The sequence below is a fragment of the Pezoporus occidentalis genome, unplaced genomic scaffold (assembly GCF_034315485.1).
Source record: "Pezoporus occidentalis ecotype Australia unplaced genomic scaffold, CSIRO_AGI_Poc_V1 ctg239, whole genome shotgun sequence".
In the NCBI taxonomy this organism is placed as follows: domain Eukaryota; kingdom Metazoa; phylum Chordata; class Aves; order Psittaciformes; family Psittacidae; genus Pezoporus; species Pezoporus occidentalis.
Window position 1 is genome coordinate 476905 of NW_026914275.1, and position 20228 is coordinate 497132.

The 20228-nt window shown below is 41.0% G+C and overlaps 1 protein-coding gene across 6 annotated transcripts in view; it reads right to left on the bottom strand.

The window, feature by feature from the left end:
• The window catches only part of LOC134165373 (glypican-5-like), a 391916-nt gene that overhangs the window by 135748 nt on the left and 235940 nt on the right, over nt 1–20228 (bottom strand). For all 6 annotated transcript variants that reach the window (XM_062622059.1, XM_062622061.1, XM_062622058.1 and 3 more), the window contains one exon: nt 8820–8940. In XM_062622059.1, coding sequence (XP_062478043.1) covers nt 8820–8940 — 121 coding nt within the window. The remainder of the gene's footprint in view (nt 1–8819; nt 8941–20228) is intronic.

Sequence of the window (20228 nt, forward strand, 5' to 3'; positions counted from 1 at the left end):
TTCTGTGAGTCTATGAGGTACCTTCTGCAGTTGTCTATGAGCAGCTCATGTTTGCTAAGTACGAGCAACTCTCAAATCTTTTGGGTGGGGTGAAGCACTTGCGTGAGATTCATGTGGTAACACTCTCTGTGGAATGACTTTCCTCCAGAGTGAACATTGGTGCCTTTGCATAGCTCAAAATCGCTTGAGAAAACAGTGATGAAAGTACATGATTTCTGCATTTGAAGTGGTACTGTCTTATTCACTGCCTCTCATTTTTCACTTTGCTATGAGTGTTAAGGCAATACCAAGGCTACTTATTTCTGAATCGCTGGTCGCCTGGGTGACTGTTCTGCATAATGACAAGTTCATCCATGACATCGGGGACTCGGAATACTCAGCCCCAAATAGATCCACTCCCACATAACTGCACTGAGGCACAGGCTCATTTCAGATGCATGAAAAAGGCAAGTGAAATAAATGTATTATCTCATTTAAAATGCATACAGTCCCAGGAAGCAGGATAGATTGTAGGTGCCACTAAACAGTGCATAGTAAATAAATCACATTTGCAATGCAAGACACCTCAGCTAGCTGAAGCCCGAGGCGTTTAGGGTTACAGAAACTGAGGGGCCTGGGTGCTTTCAGGACTACATTAATGGCATTTTCAGCCATAAAAATCACAATTAAAGGTAGAGAAAGTTGTCATCTATGCTCAGGAGCAGGCTACATTTGCACAGAAGCTGTGGCACACGGACTTTTACACACACCTCATTGCTATTCAGAAGAACAGGAATGAGCAAATGGTTCCCAACTGCAATACCCGACGCTTTTCTCTGCATCATCTGCACAGTAGTAAATATTCTTCCAGCCAGTAAGTGTATGCAAATTCTGTGCTCCCTAAATGAGCAGGCTGCTGCTTAACCAGTATTCTCCACTAATTTATGTCAGCCTCACTGGTGACAATCCAGGCAGCCTGGGCCCGCAACAGGAACCTGCTTTCTGCAAGATACAGAGACACACTGTTTACTTTGCTTGTCACTTCCTCTGGATGTTTTCCTATAGGAAGCAGGAACTTCTAGATATCCCCTTATCAAGTTATTATATAACTGCTCCTGCTTTATACACTGGAACATATTTCAGTGTATAAAGGTATGAAGTGTCTATTCTGTGTCCAAGTGCTATTGTCTGTGAATTCAGGCTGGACCTTAACAGCATTACAAACAGAAAAAAGCAAGTCATTTAAGATTCGTGCACTTATTCTCATAGATACAAGCAAACAAACAAACACAAATCAGAGCAGCACCAGAGAAGAAATGCAATCTCTTTCACTGGAACTATGCAACTTGGTGTTATAGGGTCCTGGATAACCTAATCTAAAGCCCTGCTTTCTACAGAAAGTTGAGCTGAATTATGCCCAGATCGTCCCTTCCATCCTCAAATTATTTATTATTCTCTAGTAACTTTTATACTCTGGTAAATGCTGGTAGAAGATGATGGAAGAAGCAGAATTAAAATGTATGCCTCTAAAAATAGTCTTACTGCTAATGCATTTTGAAAAAAAAAAAAACACTTTTAATACCTTACTTATGACAGCTGTTAATATAAGCTCACTTTGGGGCTCTCTGCATTTGTCATTTAAGCACCATGTAAGCCAGTGCATACAACGTTCACTTGGACCTAGACTGGTAAAGGCGGCTGAAGAAGGTTATGCAACTCAACTGTGTCTGAGTTGGCATTTAAGACACAGAGGCACAGTATTTCCTTATTATTTCTAACAGCATTTCACCTCCTAGGTGTGGGAAGCCATTGGGTATTGTAAAATATCACTTCTCAAGGTATAAACCTGGAAAGGTACAGTGGGGCTACTTGTTTTCCGGCACTGCACATCCCTGAGCAATCTGTGCTCCTATTTAGGACAGTATGTGTAAATGAAGTGACAGAACAAGAAGGTCGCAGGACATGGCTATTTGAAGGTGAATTTGAACCTTCCTTAAAGATTAAGTCCTTGTGAGGTTCTCTGACAGTCCATCTTCTTAGGCTTCGGTGTGAAGTTTGGTTTTGTGCATTTAACCTGTTATTGATAAAACTTTGTCTGATTTTTACCAACCCTAGCAATCCAGATAGAACAATGTTTATGTGAAACTATGCCACAGTCTTCTATCACCAAAGAAATTCCACTTCCTGCTATGTTTTCCTCTTAAGCCTGCATGCTGGCCTCATACATGCAGAGGGCTGAATTGAGTTAGGCACAAACTGCAGACTGTCTGGAGTACAATGAAATCAGCTGATAGCCACAGCTGAAGAGCTTCCACAGTGCCTCTGAATCATACACCTAACTTAATTATTTCAAAATCAACTTACACCAGGTTGATTTTCAGAAAAAAAAAATAAATCTCAATATGGGTAAGAAAGGCCAGTAAAGAAGTATGAGAGCTAAAGACTAGCTCATGATCATAAAAATAAAAACTGGACAGTGAAAACTGGAGTGCAATAGGGTTTGTACAATTCCCACTAAACTTTTTCAAATTAGCTGAACTTAAGTTCCTCATAAATCTTCAAGTCTTGACATAAAAGCAAGAAGATGAAATTTCAGAAACAGTTACGATTAAAGTGATTCGTCCTACTAGGCAGTTCTCCTGCAGTCAGTGCTAGCAAGCAGGTAAAACTCAGGCTTATGTGTCTGATGCAAAGTTTATTGTGGAAATTCTGATGAGAGAGATGAATGTACAGTGCCAAGCATTTCTGATGGAGAAAGGAGGACATCAGCCACACAAAATTAATGCATTTCCCTGGAGAAGCGGGAATAGCTATACTTGAAAGGTGGAAGAAGGGAGAGGTGTCAGGATGGAAGAAGTCTCCCATGCCCAATTAGGGGGCAGAGAGCAGGAAGATGCCTTTTGTACTGTGCTAGGACAGCCCAGCCAGCGATCATGCCCGGCACCCACAACACCACGATGCCCCATGTTTTGGGGAACACACTGAAAGCAAGGTCAAGGTCATCTGTGGCCATTCAAAAACTGCATCATGTGTTTGATGAAAGAGTGATAGCAGCAAAGATCATACACCAAAGAAGTGTAAGACAGGGTGAGAAGCAGAACAGGTCTACTGTAAGACTGAATTTCTTCAAATTGACAACTAATGCTAATTCACAATAGAAGTTCTGCCTGAAACAAAACACTGTTTCCTTTAGTCTTTCCTATTAGAGTAATTACTTGTGAACATTTCCCAGTAGCCCAAAGGCTACTCCTGACACGGCCTCTCTCCAATATTCTGGCTTGCTTTCCAAATACCAAAGTGCAAGGGAACAAATACTGATAGAAGAGGAAGGTAATCAAGTTTTCCTCTGATGCTTGCTTGTGGCCCTATTTTCGCTAGACTAGACAGTAACAGTGACTAGGGAAGTTTGCCTAACCCCACCTCCAACCCATCATTAGCTCTTCTTTGTTTTGTTCTCCAAGAAGTCTGTGGCTGATCACATGAATACAAATGGAACCAAACTGACCCCAAGGTTTTAGGCTCTCTACACACAACAGATACAGAAGGAGACCTATTAAAAGGCTGCTTGCCTGGGCAGACAAGTTATGGACCGTCTCACATTAAGCTGCCATGGAGGAACTGGCTAAGCAACCTAAATACGTGGGCTGCAAGTGTTATCAATGACTTGGCCCCTATGTTCTGGGTTGTGCAGGAAGCATTTGAGAGTGGCATCAGGCAGCCATATCAGGAATCGAGCAAGAGAAATCTCTCAAGAGGAACACCTGATCTGGGATTTCTCTGGTCCAGGTCTGATTCATCAACTTGTGTTACAAATGCAACCCAAACTATTGCTGGAAACAACCTGTTTGCTTTAAGGGGGAAGTGCCAGTATACTGCAGTAGCATTAATCCACTTGTCACCAGCAGTACGGATCCGCTTGAGCTTTAGAGAATACATGTGGGCTTTAGGTCATCTTTAGTTTTATTGTTTCACGCTGCTTTTTCTACCTGTCTCCTCCCTTTAGTAGTGCAACAGGAAGAGAGGAAAATGACCCTGTTTTCTTGCTTTTGGCCAATGATCAATGAATTGTTTGAAGACCTTTCCCTTACCCTGAAGAAAACGATCAGTCCATAAATCTCTGCTTCTCTTTCCTAGTACGCTAAAATTACCATCTCCAGAAATAAGCAAGTTATTGTACCTCAGGAACGACATTAAAAGTAAATACCATAATCACACGTCTCATAATAATAACCTAAAACAATGTATATGACTTACAATTATTAGAAAGATTAGAAAAAGATGATGGGCTAATAGAATAAAGTAAGTATTTCACTTATAATTTCAGTGTGACAACCTTAATTAATTCAATGATAACTGCTGACTTTCTATCTTTAAAAAAAAATTCATTAACATCAAAACCAATAGGCTACCATAGCAGCCAGACTGCTACCCTCTGCCAGTACTCACAGAGGGGCATTTCTGGTCAAGAACAAGTAATAAGTGTTATACCACAAACAGAACAGTTAACAGACTGGTTTGGGTTGGAAGGGACCTTAAAGCTCATCTAGTTTCAAACCCCCTGCCATAGGCAGGGACACCTTCCACCAGAGCAGGTTGCTCCAAACACTATCCAACCTGGCCACTTCTAAAGGATATGGAGCACCTGAAACCCTGAAGAAATGTCCAAGGTTTCCAAGCACTTTGGATGGAATAAAAGAGGACCTGCTTTGGAAATCCAGACATATGGCAGTTCTGGGAAAGCTCTGTTCAGTAGGAGACACAAGTCTGCAGGTTCTGGGAGGTATGGCGGGGGCAAGCAATAATACTTCTAGACCTGCTGGGGCTGTTTAAATCCCAAGTACTAGAAGTAATACAGCAACAGTCTTTCTAAGATGACTTTCAACCTTTCCATGTTTTCACTGGATAAAATAAGAACTGAGTATTTTGAGACTCAGTCTGACTAATCTACAACTTTGGATGAAAATCAAACCTTGTCTCCACTTAAACCTCATATAAAACCCCTATAATTGTATAGAAGCCTAAAAATATATATACACTTTTAAACTAAGCAGTAGCTAAATTATTCAATGTATTAGTTTCTATTGTCTAACCCAATTAAATTCACATTTGAGATTATATTATGGCTAGCTCATTTTATTGATAAGAAACATCTCAGTGTCCTGCCTTGAACTCTGCTATGAGGGCATCCTTTGTACACAGATCTAAAAGGAATTAAAGTTATTTCTTAGTTCAGCTGGCTCTTCCATGAGACTTTGGGGGAGTGGGGGGAGGAATAAAAAAAATATGTGGGTCCAGATTAAGCAAGATTTGTTTTGACATTACTCTCATTTTAAGTGCTGGGATACTGCACTATATCTTGAAGCACAGTCATGCCCTAAGCATTCATCTCTGACTGACAACAGCAAAACACACTGATTCTCAGTATATGCCAAGATTAGAGTTAGGCTGACAAAAGACAAATACGTTAAGCCTGTATAATACTTCCTATACTATAATCCTTTGAGATTGCTCATGCGACCCTGCTAGTAAAGCTAGAGCCAAAGCTTTTTCACTCTTCCCTGACATTTTCTTTGCTTTTCAATGAAATTGATCCTTCAGGATTTTTAACTTTGGCCTCAGAATTGCTTGTGTTTGAACTGTGAAAACATCATGCTGAAGAAAAACATTACAACATATTTAAGAGTCATTATGTGGCAAGAAGTAGTACTCAAAAAAGGTGCAATGGAGGGCTTTATGTTTATCAGCTGCAGATCACATCTGCTCTATTGACAAAAAACAGGGAGGAAATCATGCTATTCCTAACTGATAGTTTTTCAAAATCAACCTCGGACTTTGCTTGAGCTGGTTTTGCATTCCTAAAAGTAAACTGTAACTCAGTAATTCTATTTATATGTGAATCAGCAGCTTCAATAAACCCTTCAAACTCCTTATCTGCCAGGAATGCAAATAACAGTAATTGTTGAGTAATATTCTCTAAATTTCACTTTACTTTTGGCTTTGTGAAGTGGTTATGAAATAACCTGCTGTTTGAATAATCTTTTAAAAGAACCCAACAACTATATGGTAAGGATTTAAGTCCCAGATGAAAAAAAATGAGGAACTGTTATAACCTCCAACAAGATGGCATCTCAGCCTAAGGGACAGGCAGAAATGCAAGATGCCTTGCATGAAGATTACTTGCAACATGCTGGAGTTGAGATGCACCAACTAGAACAATAATCCATTGACATGAGTTCTGTTCATGGGGTTTAGAAACAATTTAGTGTCTAATCTCTTTACATTTGTGGACAAGTTATAACGAGGAGCTAACAAAGACATGGCTGCTGTACACCAAAGATTGTCAGTTTTGATTTAAATGAATGGTTTCCTACTCCTGCATGGCCACTGACAAGCCACTCTTGCTCACAGCCAAGTGCTGCATTGCTACCCCAGTCACACATCTTCCTTTTATGCAAGAATATGCTTTCTTCTGGGTAGTTTAGCAATATTCTTCAAGTGGCAGATTACTGGGGCCTAGACACATCAAATCACCTATGATTCACATTCTGTGCATTGCTTTGTTCTCTGCTCTCCAGTCTTCCTACCTCTCTAGGATTGCTTCTGTATATGCAGTATGCAACTACTGCTTACAATGGCACTGCAAATGTCAAACACTGCAAGATAGAAAGATAACACCTTATTTTATCACTGCTTAAATTCCACTTTATGTATTGCCTCCAAGGGAGGAAAAAAAAAAAAAAGAGGAATTTAATGAAAAAAAATTGATTTGCCCATAAAATGAGTAATGGGATTCTGTATAACTCTTCCTCTAAACAGTCTACACATGCTATTGATGACAGTTTAAACTCCTGGTTTAATCAGCTTTTCAGTGTCATTTTTTATTTGTATATTAGTATCACAAGTAAAATGAAAACTCAAGAAGCAGGAAGCAGCTACACGTTTGATGCTGTATATGAAAGCCTTAGATATTTAGAAACTTCTTTGATGCTTTGATCTCTCAAGAAATCTTACTAAAATTATGATCAAAGGAATCTGTATTATCCCAAGTACTTAAGAACAAACCATCTTAGGGCAATAATCAGTATTCTGTTTAATCCTTCACCCTTGGAATCCATTATTGCTAAGCACCTCAATCTGATGGGAGTTACGTTTACCTAAAACATAATTAGAAGTAACAGAAAGCAACAGTTCCAACTTACAGAAAGAGCTAGGAATTGGATTTCATTCTTCTGGCTAAAAAGTGGCGTTTAAAGCTGTTTTTTAAATGTATATAACTGAAGAAAATTGGTATGCAGCTCACTCTGAGACTTCAGACTTTAGTTTTTCTACAGCAGACAAAGAAACAGAATTTCCAATACACAGCTACTTTTAATTTAATCCATTTCTATTTCCTATCGTCAGTGTTTACAGAAGACTATTACACAGATGGATGTATCTAATATTTATAAATTAACACTCTACTTTATAACATGCAAAGGCAGATAAATAATGAATTATCCTTTTTATCAATCTGACCACATAATGTCTATTTCACTGTAATATTAAGTACCGTATCAGACTAGTTGTTATAATTCCCTATGGCAAGTTAAATCAAACAGTGTGATACAAAGAATCCTAAGCTGCAGCCTACACAACAGTAGAAGCACTTTCAAGCTAAGAAAGATTTAATCAAAACTCTAATTACTGGTTAGCTTATGGATTTACTACTGGTGGTTGATGGGAGGTAGATGAGGGTTGTACTTCTGCAGGGGGAAAGAGATGAAACCATCAATTCCAGCCACAGCCACAGCGTTAGTAACCTCCCACATCCTGACTAAGCAAGTCCTCCTCCTGTTTTACCTGTGTAGATGATTTTTCTTCCTGCACACAAAGGTGGACTTGAATCTTACAGTAGTTTTCTACTATTTCCATCCCTATGCTCCACCACTCTTTAACGGTGAAAGATTGTGAGCAGACTAATGTGCAAACACATGCGATTCCAAACAGCGTTGTAGGCATTCTTCCAAGCTGACAAGCAAACATGCCTACCTTAAATGAGAATCAATCCCTGTTGATTCTGTTTGCTCCAGCTCACTTGGACAGGCACTACTTAGAGCTCACAAAGAGGTGTGCTGAAGCAGTCATATCAGAGAATCATGCATTCAGCTTTGAAAAAAATAGATGCACCAGGACTGGAAGTGCATCTGAGGGAATCCAAATAGATGACAGAGGCAGACACAGGTTAATCATGCTGCTGACAAACTCTTTGGTAGGTTCTATCACCTTTGGGGCTGATGGGCTTGAGAAGAAGGCCTGTCAAGTAAATGTTTTCAAAGGCTCAGATTTATTTCATCCTGGAGCACCTTCTGTCCTGACTTCAGCATTCCCTACAGTTCAGTTATCATACCTTTATAGACCCATTTTCTCTTTTCATCTGCTTATATCTACACCACTTCAAAACAGGAAGCTGCACAAACAAGGAGATACTCCTCCAACACAAGAATATCACAGAAATCCTCAAGGCTCTCACACAAGAAGCCTCCAGTCACAAGCTTTATGTGAACTGTAGGCCTTGAGAGTTCCTCCATGTTACTGGGACCCTGGCCTGTAGGACAGTTAATCAACACCTATGGATCAACAGCTATGGAACAACAACCAGGAACTAGAGTAATTTCCAGAGAAATAATTTTGTCTCATTTGAGTTCATAAACCAGTTGGCACAACAATCTTCAGTTGCCTTTAGTACCAGGCCTGTGACCTTGGGATATATAACATGAGCAGCAGTATCCCCTAGCAAGTTTAGCTTCAGCTCTGCTATCAAACCCAGTGATAAAATGCTTTTCTCTCTAAAAATTACTTACTTGATTGAAGTGCTGAAGTTTGTCAATCAAATTACTGATGAGTGGGTCCAGTCCTCTGACTTTTAGTTCTGGATTATTAATTTGTGCCTTCAGTCCATTGGAAACAACTCTGCTGGTGTAACTGAAAAGGAGAAAAAACCCAAAACATCAGTGACCGGAACTGTACCCATCAGAATCAAAATCATATTAAAGGGCACTTAAAAGAAATATTCTTAAACAGGAATAGAAATTTATAACAAATAATTCTATTTTTAAATATGCCAAACCTGGATAAAGCCAAATCACTTTCTTGCAGCATTATTCATCACTTCAAACTATTCAAGTTGTGTACCAACAACCTCATAAACCACATAGATTCTTTTCAGTCACATTTTAATAACGGAACCTTTATAACTGACATTCTGAAGTTCTCCCATGCAGTAGTCAAAGCTAATAGCTTCCAAAAAACCCATTCTTTTATCACTACAGAAACCCAGAGAATTTAAGACAAAAACTAAACATCATGAGATTGCAGTAAAATCCACCAGCTCCTCATCATGCGTTATCTGCATTCTGAACTTACTAGCCAGCGTCCAGGTACAGGAATTCTCTTCAATCACCCCTTGCTTTATCTGAGGAACAGCAGCTGTTCTCACAGGGCAATGACCTCTTACCAGCAATCTTCTCTCACTGTTGACAGCAGAGTTTCTGCCAGTCTTTTCTGGAATACACCACACTGTATTTAATGTCAATCCATCCACAAGGCTGCAAATCCCAGAGATACAGAGCTTTTTTTTTGTGAGCCATGCTTTTGAGGGTTGTATGTAACTGCCCTCATTACTTTGGTACTCATTTGTCACAAAGTGATCACAGTTGTTTACAGCTTCCTGTTTTGAAGTGGTGTAGATATAAGCAGATCAAAAGAGAAAACTGGTCTTCCCTACTAGAGTCTGGTTTTAACCCTTTCTCTCTCTGAACCTATTTTAAAGCCCTCTTTACGAGCCCTGCTAGCTTCTGGGCTAGGATCCTTTTCCCTCTTTGGGACACGCATACCCCATCTGCTGCGCGCAGGCCTTTTACCATGCAAACCCAGCCACAGCCAAAACCCCAAGATTCTGGCACTGACACCAGTCCTGGGGCCAGAAATTATAATTTGCAAGATTTTTCTGATACTTCCATTGTCTTTGTGACTGACAGGAGGGATGAGAACACTGCTCGGGCTCCAAACACTGAACCAGTCACCCCAAGACCTGAAGTCCTTCCTGAGTCCTTTCAGGCTTCTTGTTGATGAAACCACTCCACTGCCCATCTGGAAGACTAACAAAGGATAGCAATCACTGGGCTGTACCAGATGAGTGAGTTTTCTGGTGATGTCCCTTACCCTGCTGCCAGGGAGGCACCCTGTGAGCCGAGCTGGTTTGACACATGGTGCCCTCTGTTCTTCTCAGGGCGCAGCCATCAATCACAACCGCTCTCTTTTGTTCCCAGTAGAGTTGGTCATGACATGAGGCATTCTCTGGCTCTTCCATGACGGCTCTTCTAACCTGGATGATCCCTTATCTACTTCATCATCTTCCTCGGTTTCCTGATCCTCAAGTATCAGGGCCTCAAAGCTGTTGTAGAGGGCTACTTGTGAAGATGACATAAGCTGGGGGGTAATATGTTGCATGCTCTGAGGAGTTTCCAACCTCGCCATGTCTAGGCCCCTCCATCTGCCTGGTGGCAAGAAGACAGGGGATCCGGAATTTCATTTGTTTTGAGTGCCTGGGTTGCTTCTCTCAGGGATGGTAAAGGGTGGCTCCACCACTCAATCTCCTCCTCAGATTCCCTTATGCTCCTTCGCCGCCGCACCTCTCCCCACAGCTCGGCCACCGTGCAGAGCAAATCACCTGCCTACTGACGTCTTAGGCTCTGGCACTCACTGCATACGGCTGGACGGATACATGGCATTGACGGCCCTGTCTGTGCCGCCAGGTCGGTTCTGTCCATCAGCGCGGCCCCTGTTCTCCCCGCTCTGCTCCGAGAGCTGCCATTGCCTCTATCACCACAGTCTGAGCTCTCCCCGCGCTGCTCCCGCTCTCCCCACCCGCGTGCCCGGGCGGGCCCGGCAGCGCCGCCTGTCGGTCACCGCGCACGTCAGGTCGCGTCACGGCGCTGGGCGAGGCCCGGGCCCTGCGTGGCGGCGGTTAGGTTCCTCTCGTGCTGCGGGAAGCGCGGCAGCACACTGCTCCGGGACAGTGAGTGCACCACTGCCCTGGGCAGCCTGGGGAAGGAACTGCGCACAGTATCCAGTCTAAACCTCCCATGGCACAGCTTGAGGCCGTTTCCTCTTGCCCTGCCCCTTGTTCCTTGGGAGACGTGCCAGGGAGGATCTCATTAAGCCACCATGGGGGCATCTTCTCCCTGCCAGTACCAACGGGGTAAGCTTTAAGGTCCCTTCCAACACAGTCACTGATTCTACAGTCTTTGTAAGTCCAGTAGTGATTGACTGTGCTCCTTTGGACTGAAACGTCAGGAGAATCACGCTGATACTCCTTTCACTTCGATTATACTGGCACACCTCGGTATCCCAGACATTCTCCTATCAGTGAATTCAGTAAACCAATTCGTGCTGAACCCAAGGACAACACTTTGAAGGAGAAAAATACACCCAAATGCTATCGTAGAAAGATAATAGGATGTGGAGGGGAAGAGGGGAGATCTAGTTCTCCAAATACATTTGTCCTATCTTCGTTTAGGACAAACAACAAATTTTGTGCAAGGGGCTGGCAAAGCATCCTGCGGTATAGTGCTGTAAAAGGTGTGGCTTGAGAAGAGAACTGAGCAAGGTCCACTTTTTGGTAAACCCAGGAAATTTCCCTTCTCAGAAGAAATAAAACACTCAAACAAATAAATGTTTAGAAGAAAGAATTGAGAAAATTCATGGTTTTCACTAACAGCCAGTAGTATTTAGAGGACAAACATTAAGGAAAAACCTTTTTCAGTGAGTTTGTACTTTTTGGTTTAGTGACCATCTTAAAGGTAATGTTGTGATTGTGACTCATAGAATTCTAAACTACTCTGGAAGTATAAACTTTCACCATGCAACGGCCTGTGCAAAATGACGGTGAGGTTCTGATCTTACAAGCAGACTCAGCTGGACCGGTGTCCTCAGGAAGAACCTGAGGACATATACAATAAACCATTATTTTGAAGTCAAGGCTGGTATAGCTTATATCAATCCACATCAATTCATTTGGACAATACAGGAACACTGCTGCATCTTACCTGCCTGTAGCTTTCCCTTTATTCACAAATCATTGTTCACCATGTGAAAACGCATGGGTACCCACTGCAAATGCACATTGACACCTGACGCAGCTTTGTTGAGACCATCTAGGTGCAATGCAGGGGCAATTTAATTTAATGGGTCAGCTCATGGCCTCCAGAAGTCTGTTCAGTGATTCTCTGTGTGCATTGCTGTGTCTGGTCAGAAACTCATCCACAGCAGCAAAAAGCAAGAGGTTTCCTTTTCATTGCTCTTGACTGCTTTCCATTCAACCCCTGGTTAGAGCTATCAGAATGTCTCTAGAGGTTTGTGTTATCATCCAGGCTAAGGAACACAAAATTCCTTCCCCTCTGTGTTGGTTGGGGTTATTTTTGGCAAATGCTATTTTTTTTTTTTCTCCTGCAAACCAGAAGCCTCCATTAAATGCCTCTAAGTGGTATTATAAACCCACAGCACTGCATGGAGTTTGCATAAACATGAGCAATTCAGGGACAGCAGCAGCATTAATGTCAGAATTCTCAAAGAGACCCAAAAAGGGGAAAGTCAACTCATACATATTGCTGTTGCTACAAACATACTCTCTTTTACATGCATCTCTATCAGGAAAATAGGACCACTTGCAATGAATGAGTTCACAGTTCAAGACAAAAGGCATATTCATAGCCTAAGATTTCCATCTTTGTTTAAGGACTCACCCTTTAAAGCTCTAGAGATATGCATAAATAATGCACAGATGTTTCTATTGTCCACATTGCTTGTAATTAGATTCATAATGTGGATTACCCACATTTAAGATACCAGAGTAAGTATGCATGAGCTGTGTGAATCCTGCATCCTTTCCTTATCTCCTTGGTCTAACGCAGCTTCAGTATGGCAGTCACTAACAACTAACAGTCTAACCGATAATATGAGGCTCCAGCACATAAGAATCAGTTCAGCTGAGGTCTAGAATGTGACCCACACAACTGGAAATGCCCCAAAAAACAACGACAGACCTTTGGCAGTGGTGAAATAGATGTGATCTGGCAAACTAACAGTGTAAAAAGCTAATGCAAAGAAAACCACAAGACTCATCTCCAGAACACAACAAAACCAACCCTTGGGTTTCCTCATAGTAACATAGTAATCCACCAGCTTGCTTGTCCTGTGTGTTCTTACTGAGAGATCACATCTATAACAAATCCAAGCCCAGAAGGACTCAGATGAACTGAAAAATGGTGAGTTCAGAGAAGGTGGGCTACATCTCTCAAGGAGAAGGAGATAGGGCAGAGAACTGAAGGAGAATTGCACAGACAGTGAGAAGGGAGAAATTCCTCCAGTCCATCACAGCCAAGAAATAAAGACTGTACTAGAAAAAGACATTGTGTCCATCTGACTCAAACTACCACCCTGTAAACTGTGAATCCTTCTACTAGCTATGTACACTAAAGTACTTTGAAATAAACACTATGCATTTCCTGAAAGGTAATCTGATTACATCACTTCTTTGCATTATCTACAACATTTTTTTGGTTGACATCAGATCCTGAATTACTGGAAATGTACATTAAGAAAGATCAGAAATTGCCTTGCTTTATTTAATAACCCGCAATTTTACTGAAATATTGTAGTACAGAATTGTTAACTCTGCTTACAGCTCTAGTAATTTATTCCTACTAAACCCAGAAACACCAGCAGAAATGGCCAGGGAAAATACTGTCACTGGAGCAGTCCTGAAGGTAACTTGCATTAGAGCCGAAGGAACAACACATGCAGACAGAACTTTCATCCAGACCTTGAACCTCATACCGATGTTATTACACTGATTTTGGGGGGACATAGATATGGCACTTAAAAAACCCAAACAAAACCAAATGGTAAAAAACAAGTCCCAAGCCTCAGCTTTACAGTATTTTAGAAGAACAGTATAAATTATTTTAAATCTTAGCTAATAGAGCTCATCACAGATTTGAAAGAGGCTAGGAGTGAAATGCTGTTGACACATGGGTTGCATCTCAAGTGAAGGCACACGTTCTTATTTTTTATATAAATAGGGATAAATTAAGATACTGGAGTCTAAACACTTGTTTTAAAATAAAGCCAGATACTATTCTGGAATGTGTTCTTTTTAACTCCTAATATAAAAGGGATCATGGTACAGGATTCCCTCAAAGACAAATACACTTTTTTAGACAGTTCAGTACTTTGAAAAACAACATATAAACCAGAAGTAGTTTCAAGTTCCAGACAAACAAGTGCATTAGGGTTAGAGCTAACTAGCAGTGATATTTAGCCATAAAAGCCCAAAAACCAGGGTGGTGTTCTCACACAACTTTCTTCCCTCCTCCCTGTAGGAGACTGTCACCAGTGAGGATATGAATGACAGGTAAAGCTCTTGTAAGCAGCTTTTCCAGGTATTATTGATCAAGCTCCAGCTGGGAGACTATTTCCATTATTCCATATTCCTCCGAGTGCTATTACCCTGAGTTGTGCCACTAGCAGCCACTAAGCACCACAGTGCTTTGAACCAGTGACTAATGGCCTGTTCTTTTTCTGAAGGAAGCTGGCTCCAGCATGGAAATTCACCAGAGGGATTACAGAGAATGACACCACACCACACTACATATGCTTTGGAATATGCATTGAGCATTTCGGTTATCTATATTGGACATTCAGGATACCAGGAACCAAAACTTCATCTGAATGCAAGTCCCTTAATTTTAGTTCTCTTTCCTCTGCTTGAGTATTTGCCCAACAGAGCTGCATAAGAGGCAGCTATTTAATTGTGGGAGAAATGGTACCTCTGACATCACAAGGAGATCTGAAAATCTGAGCCTCATATTCAGTTCATGAATCAGATGTTTATGAACTGCCATAAACATCTCTATGGCACAGAATTTGCTTTGATGAAATAATTGGTCATACAACCTTGCAATATATATATATATATATATAAAATAAGAATAAAATGCAGTGGATACAACTCAAAAGATCTATTTGCTGAGATGTTTCTAATTTGAGAAGCACATTTTAAAAAATATAATTACAGCCCAAACACCATCAAGGCAACAGTTTTGAAGCAGAATTTTTTTTTTGTAATCTGCCATATATTCATCACTTTTGTCGGTGCTGCTTGAATAATTCCACTATGATCAACAGAGGCTAAAACAGCAACCCCTTTCTGAGACACACTGGCAAGCACAAACTGTGTGACTGAGACTGTACTGGTTCTAAAAGTCAAATGTAACCATTTATTACTTCGGCGTTACAAAAACGTGTCTGTCCTGTTTTCTGTACAAAAGTATAAACCCTTTCTGTACAAAAGTAAGAAAATCCTTTTCCTTCCCCCTAAACAGAAGAACACATTAAAGAGCATTAAACATTAACATTAAATGTTAGGTTTAGACCACCTAAACTAAATGTATTTCCTCATCCTTCTAAAAATCAACAGTTGTCCAGCAGCCTGCTAAAGCCAGAGAAGTTGAAAGAAAGCAAGCCACTAATTTTATAGCCAGGCAAATCATAAAACTACTGGGACAAAGCTAGACTTTACAACGATCGTTTCACATCCAGCTCTGTTTTTTTTCACCTTTGTGCATAACTTATTAAACAAGAAACAATCCTAGAGATACATGTTGCCTGTAAAAGCACCCAGAATTCTATCTACTTCTGTGCAAATAATAACTACCGTGGGTTAAAATTATATCTTTTTATGCCTCTGAGTTTGAAAGTCAGTTGTTGACCAGAGGCTCTCATTTGCTAAAAAAACGCTGAAGTGGCCTGTTTATTTCAGCAATATACTCAATACACTGTCAGAGCAGACACCACCCACCACCACTAAATGACTCAGAGGTTAAAGGGTTAGAGGGGGAGAAGGAAGAGCTTTGAATGTGTCATTTAGGAAGAAGCAATGGGAACCTATTTAACTGGCCATGAGATCCACTGAACAATTAATTCAGTTCCATTAGGCATGGTCTGTTTTTTCTTGTATTTATTCATAATTTCATCCTTGAGCTGGAATGGGCTGCCTGAAATCCAGTTACATGAATCCACTTCCGATCTACACCAGCCCATTGTGTCTCCAAATTAGTAATTTTTGGACGTTTCCCTTTTAGTTCTTAGACGCAGCCCTTGGCTGCTGTGGCTCTGCAAGGAATGATTTTTCTCCTAAGTCAAGGAACACAGAAGTACGCACTGACAGAGGTGCAGTGACAAAAAACCTGTACAGTTGCAGAATGTGAAATGATTTGTCAAGATGCCCAGGGAAGCTGTGGCTACCCCATCCCTGGCAGTGTTCAAGGCCAGGTTGGACAGGGCTTGGAGCAACCTGGTCTAGTGGAAGGTGTCCCTGCCCATGGCAGGAGGTTGCAACTGGATGAGCTTTAAGATCCCTTCCAGCACAAACTGTTCTATGGTTCTGTGATTAACAGCTTTGATCTCATTAATGCTTCTGCCCACTTCTTTGCAAAATGGAAGAAACAAGTAGAATATAGGCAATCATATATCCCTTGCCTAATCATCATAGCTGCTCGTCAGTCAGTAAGGAATGTCAAGGATGCAAGTGTTGATGCTTAAATATTGTTCTCCAGGAGGAATAACCAGGCAGTGCAGGATTCTCCTTTGACTCAGCTGTCCCGAACTGGCTCTACGTGATGATCTTAGTCATTAAAACCAACCAACAGACAATTAAAACCATGATGATCTTAGTCATTAAAACCAACCAACAGACAAATTGTGCTTTCTTTCCAAGTGGCTTCCACAATAGTACTACTCACAGCAATGTGTTCTATCATACTTTTTGTCATTCCTCTAACTGCTTAGCAAACCTGGATTGCATTCATTGAGCGTCTTGCTGAGAGCTCTCAAAGAAAGGAATGATCAATCCATGGCCTGTACTACAGCTATGATCTAAATGCTGCTTCACTAAGCTGCCACAATGAAGAGTATAAAGAAATACATCTCAATAAATTTACTGTCAGATTATCAGTAGCCATGAAGGAAAACAAACTGCCAAAGTCTGCAGATTTTGGGTTTGTGGTGTAATTCAGTTTCTTTTCAAATACCCAACTTGAATATTCCGTGTGTAAGTGCATTGTAGAATTAAATCTTGGATAATTTCATATTCAGTTGGCTTGATCCATTAGGCCATTCTGGAATTAGCTCCCTTAATTTCAATGGGTATAGTCCTTGTCCATAAGGGAAAGGTTTCAGTCAGGCCTCCCCTCTGAGCAGAACTGCAGTGAGAACAGCTGAATTCCACTGTTTGGTTTTAAGGGAAAACTGGTGTTGTTTCTGCCAGTGTACAGCAGGAGTAATTCTATTGAAGTCAGTAGAGTCATGCTAGGGTAAAATCTGGATACATCACATGAAAATCAGACCCTTTGGGCATAAAGAGAAAAAAAAAAAGTCTTATAGATAAGCACAACAGGAGCGATATCCACCAAAAGAAAGATTTATCTGTTTAAGAATACCTATGTAAAGAGTTCATTTTGAAATGATTAAATAACTGCCAACAGACAAGAAGAAAGCTCAAGTCCAGCACAGAATTAGTTTAGCTGCCCTGAAGATTTTATGAAGCAGAACTGACACGATGTGAATACTGTTGCTGTCAGAACTATTCTAATGGGCTTCAGTGGAAGTCTTACAAATAATCTTGTTTGTTAGTAATTATGGGAAAAGATGAGACAAATACAGTGTGCTAATAGGATAATAATTAAAAAAGTAATCACAAAGCCAAATAGCATTTGTAATGGTCTTTCTCCACTTCTACAGTGCTAAAAAAGCCCTCTTGCAGTCTAGATCCTAAAGACAATTTAAAAACAGCAGGTACAAAACCAAGTTATCAGGAGGCTTCAAGTGACTGGCTGATGCCACCCCATGAGCACACTGAAAATCACAGTGAAAAGCAACTAGGAGAAGGGGTGGACATGTAAGAGACCTTAGCATCAAAAAAGATGTGTTCATCAGTTTCTGCAGAGTCATGCTGGAAATGTACTGATTTGAGCTTCACAGAATACTTGTGAAATGCTTGAAAAGTGTTGTAAAAAAGTGATTATGCATTGTATGTGAAACAGCCTACATTCTTTTCTACGTATAGGAAAAGTTAATACTACCTTCAAGGTGCCATGAAAGCACCAAAGAAGTTTGTGTAAGTTAATTGGATAGCCTTTATTATGTTGAGGGAAGGAAAATACTTGCCTGGAATAACATCAGATAGGAGAGCTCTTTAAAGTGGAATAAACTCTGCAGGAGACACAAATGATACCTGTATACCCATCAAAAGGACTATAATGAGTAATGAAAATGATACAGACCCAAAAGCTGATAACCTAATGGGGAACTGGCAGCATGAAGACCATTCCCCATTAAATTAAAGTGAGAAACAGAACAGAAAATTGAACAATAAACAAACAGTATATACTTATCAAGGCAACATCTGTGGCCATTCCTGGGGGAAAACATAAAGCAAATCTGAAACACCTTTTTCTCATTAACTCCTAGACCATGGGAGGGCATTATTTGAGTACAAACGGGAGAACAGAGCCAAGCTGAATCCTGATGGAGAATCTGACTTTACACCTCTTGGAGACTGGGAACTTGCACCCTGTTCTGGGGGCTGTGGAAAACAAATGGAAACATAGGACTGCCTAACTCTGTAACCTGCCAGATGGAAGACACTAGTGGAAAACAGGACTGGCTGAGCAGAAAAGAAAACACAGTCTCAAGAAAGGAGAGGACTTGAGCTCTTAGAAAAAAAAAATAAAAGCAGACTAGAAATTAACTTCACAGCAATGGAAAAGCGCATCAAGCAAAGGCTCACAATATTTGGTTGACAGGACTTCTGGCAGGCCCAGAGGGCAAGGATCCAGTTCCCTTTCTGGAAACTCTGGTTGCTGATACTTACAAATTAGGCTTGACAGATGACCACAGGTATACAAAAGGATATTCTATCGTACCAGCATAGAATTCTTTATTGAAGAAAAATGGGGGAATGTCCAGATTTGCACAGCATCAGACAAATGTCCCAGAGAGATGACCTTGCCTGTGGCTCATTACAAGTAAAGCAAAACAAACCATAACAAAATACATCAATGCTAGGAAGTCAAAATTCCAGCTTTTCCTCAGAAGTCCATTTCTCCAAATACATTGGTGCACATGGGACATTAAAGAAGAGCTGACAGTAATGAGTACATGAACTGCACCTCTGTATGAACTCGATTTAGGGATTGAACTTGGCCCACAGTCTTCACTTAAGCCCTCTGGCACCCCTTGCCATTCCCATGGCAGCCTACAGCTCCTACTGAGAAAGCCCTGGGTGCCTACAGCTTGGGGCTGTTTCCTCCACCAACACCACAACTGCTGCTGAGCCTAATAACACGGCATGACTGTTGTTGTATATCCCTGCTCCTGCAGTAATTTCAAGTTTCTTGTCTCCGTTTCTAATGCTTTCCACAGCTCTGATCCCCATAATTACTTCCACATCCCTTTATCTACCCTGTTGATCATGCCAACGCAAACCCAGCTTTGCTCCCTTCATGCTAAACCATGTTCTTCTCTCCCATGCCAGTTAGAAGTACCTTCTCAGGCTACTTTTTCAGGTGACTCACTGCCTACCTCCACTCTTACCTGCAGTGTTGACAAAGCCATTAACTACTGCCAAAGCTTGTGTGCTGCAATGGGAAGACAGCACTCCTGCCCGTCTCATGCAAAAGGAGGCATCCATGTAGTCCAGGCCCACACTCTGTTCCAGGTTCAAGTATAATGCAGCTGAGATTTGCACCTGTTGAACCCCTGTCACTTCCCTGTCTTTTCCCCTGGCTATTTTGGCTCCTTAGGGATGTCTCTGACCCTTATGTATTCAAAATGTACCCTAATGCACATACATTCAACAGCTTTCCTGATAAATTTTTGCAGAGCTCTTCAAGGCAATTCTTAACCTGCTCCAGCACCTTCACTTCTGCTTAGGTCTTAATATCTTATAGCAGGTGTTTGTTTCTTCAGCCACAGATGAAAGAATTATTGACCTGGGCTGCAGGAGTGAAAGGTACACAGTTCCAATCTAATCCTGTTTCCAAGTTAAAACTTTATCAGTAAGATAGTGATGCTAAATTTTATGTAAGTAATAAGTAAATAGGAAGCCTTAATGCTGTATCAAAAGAGATCAGACACTAAGACTTCCAAAT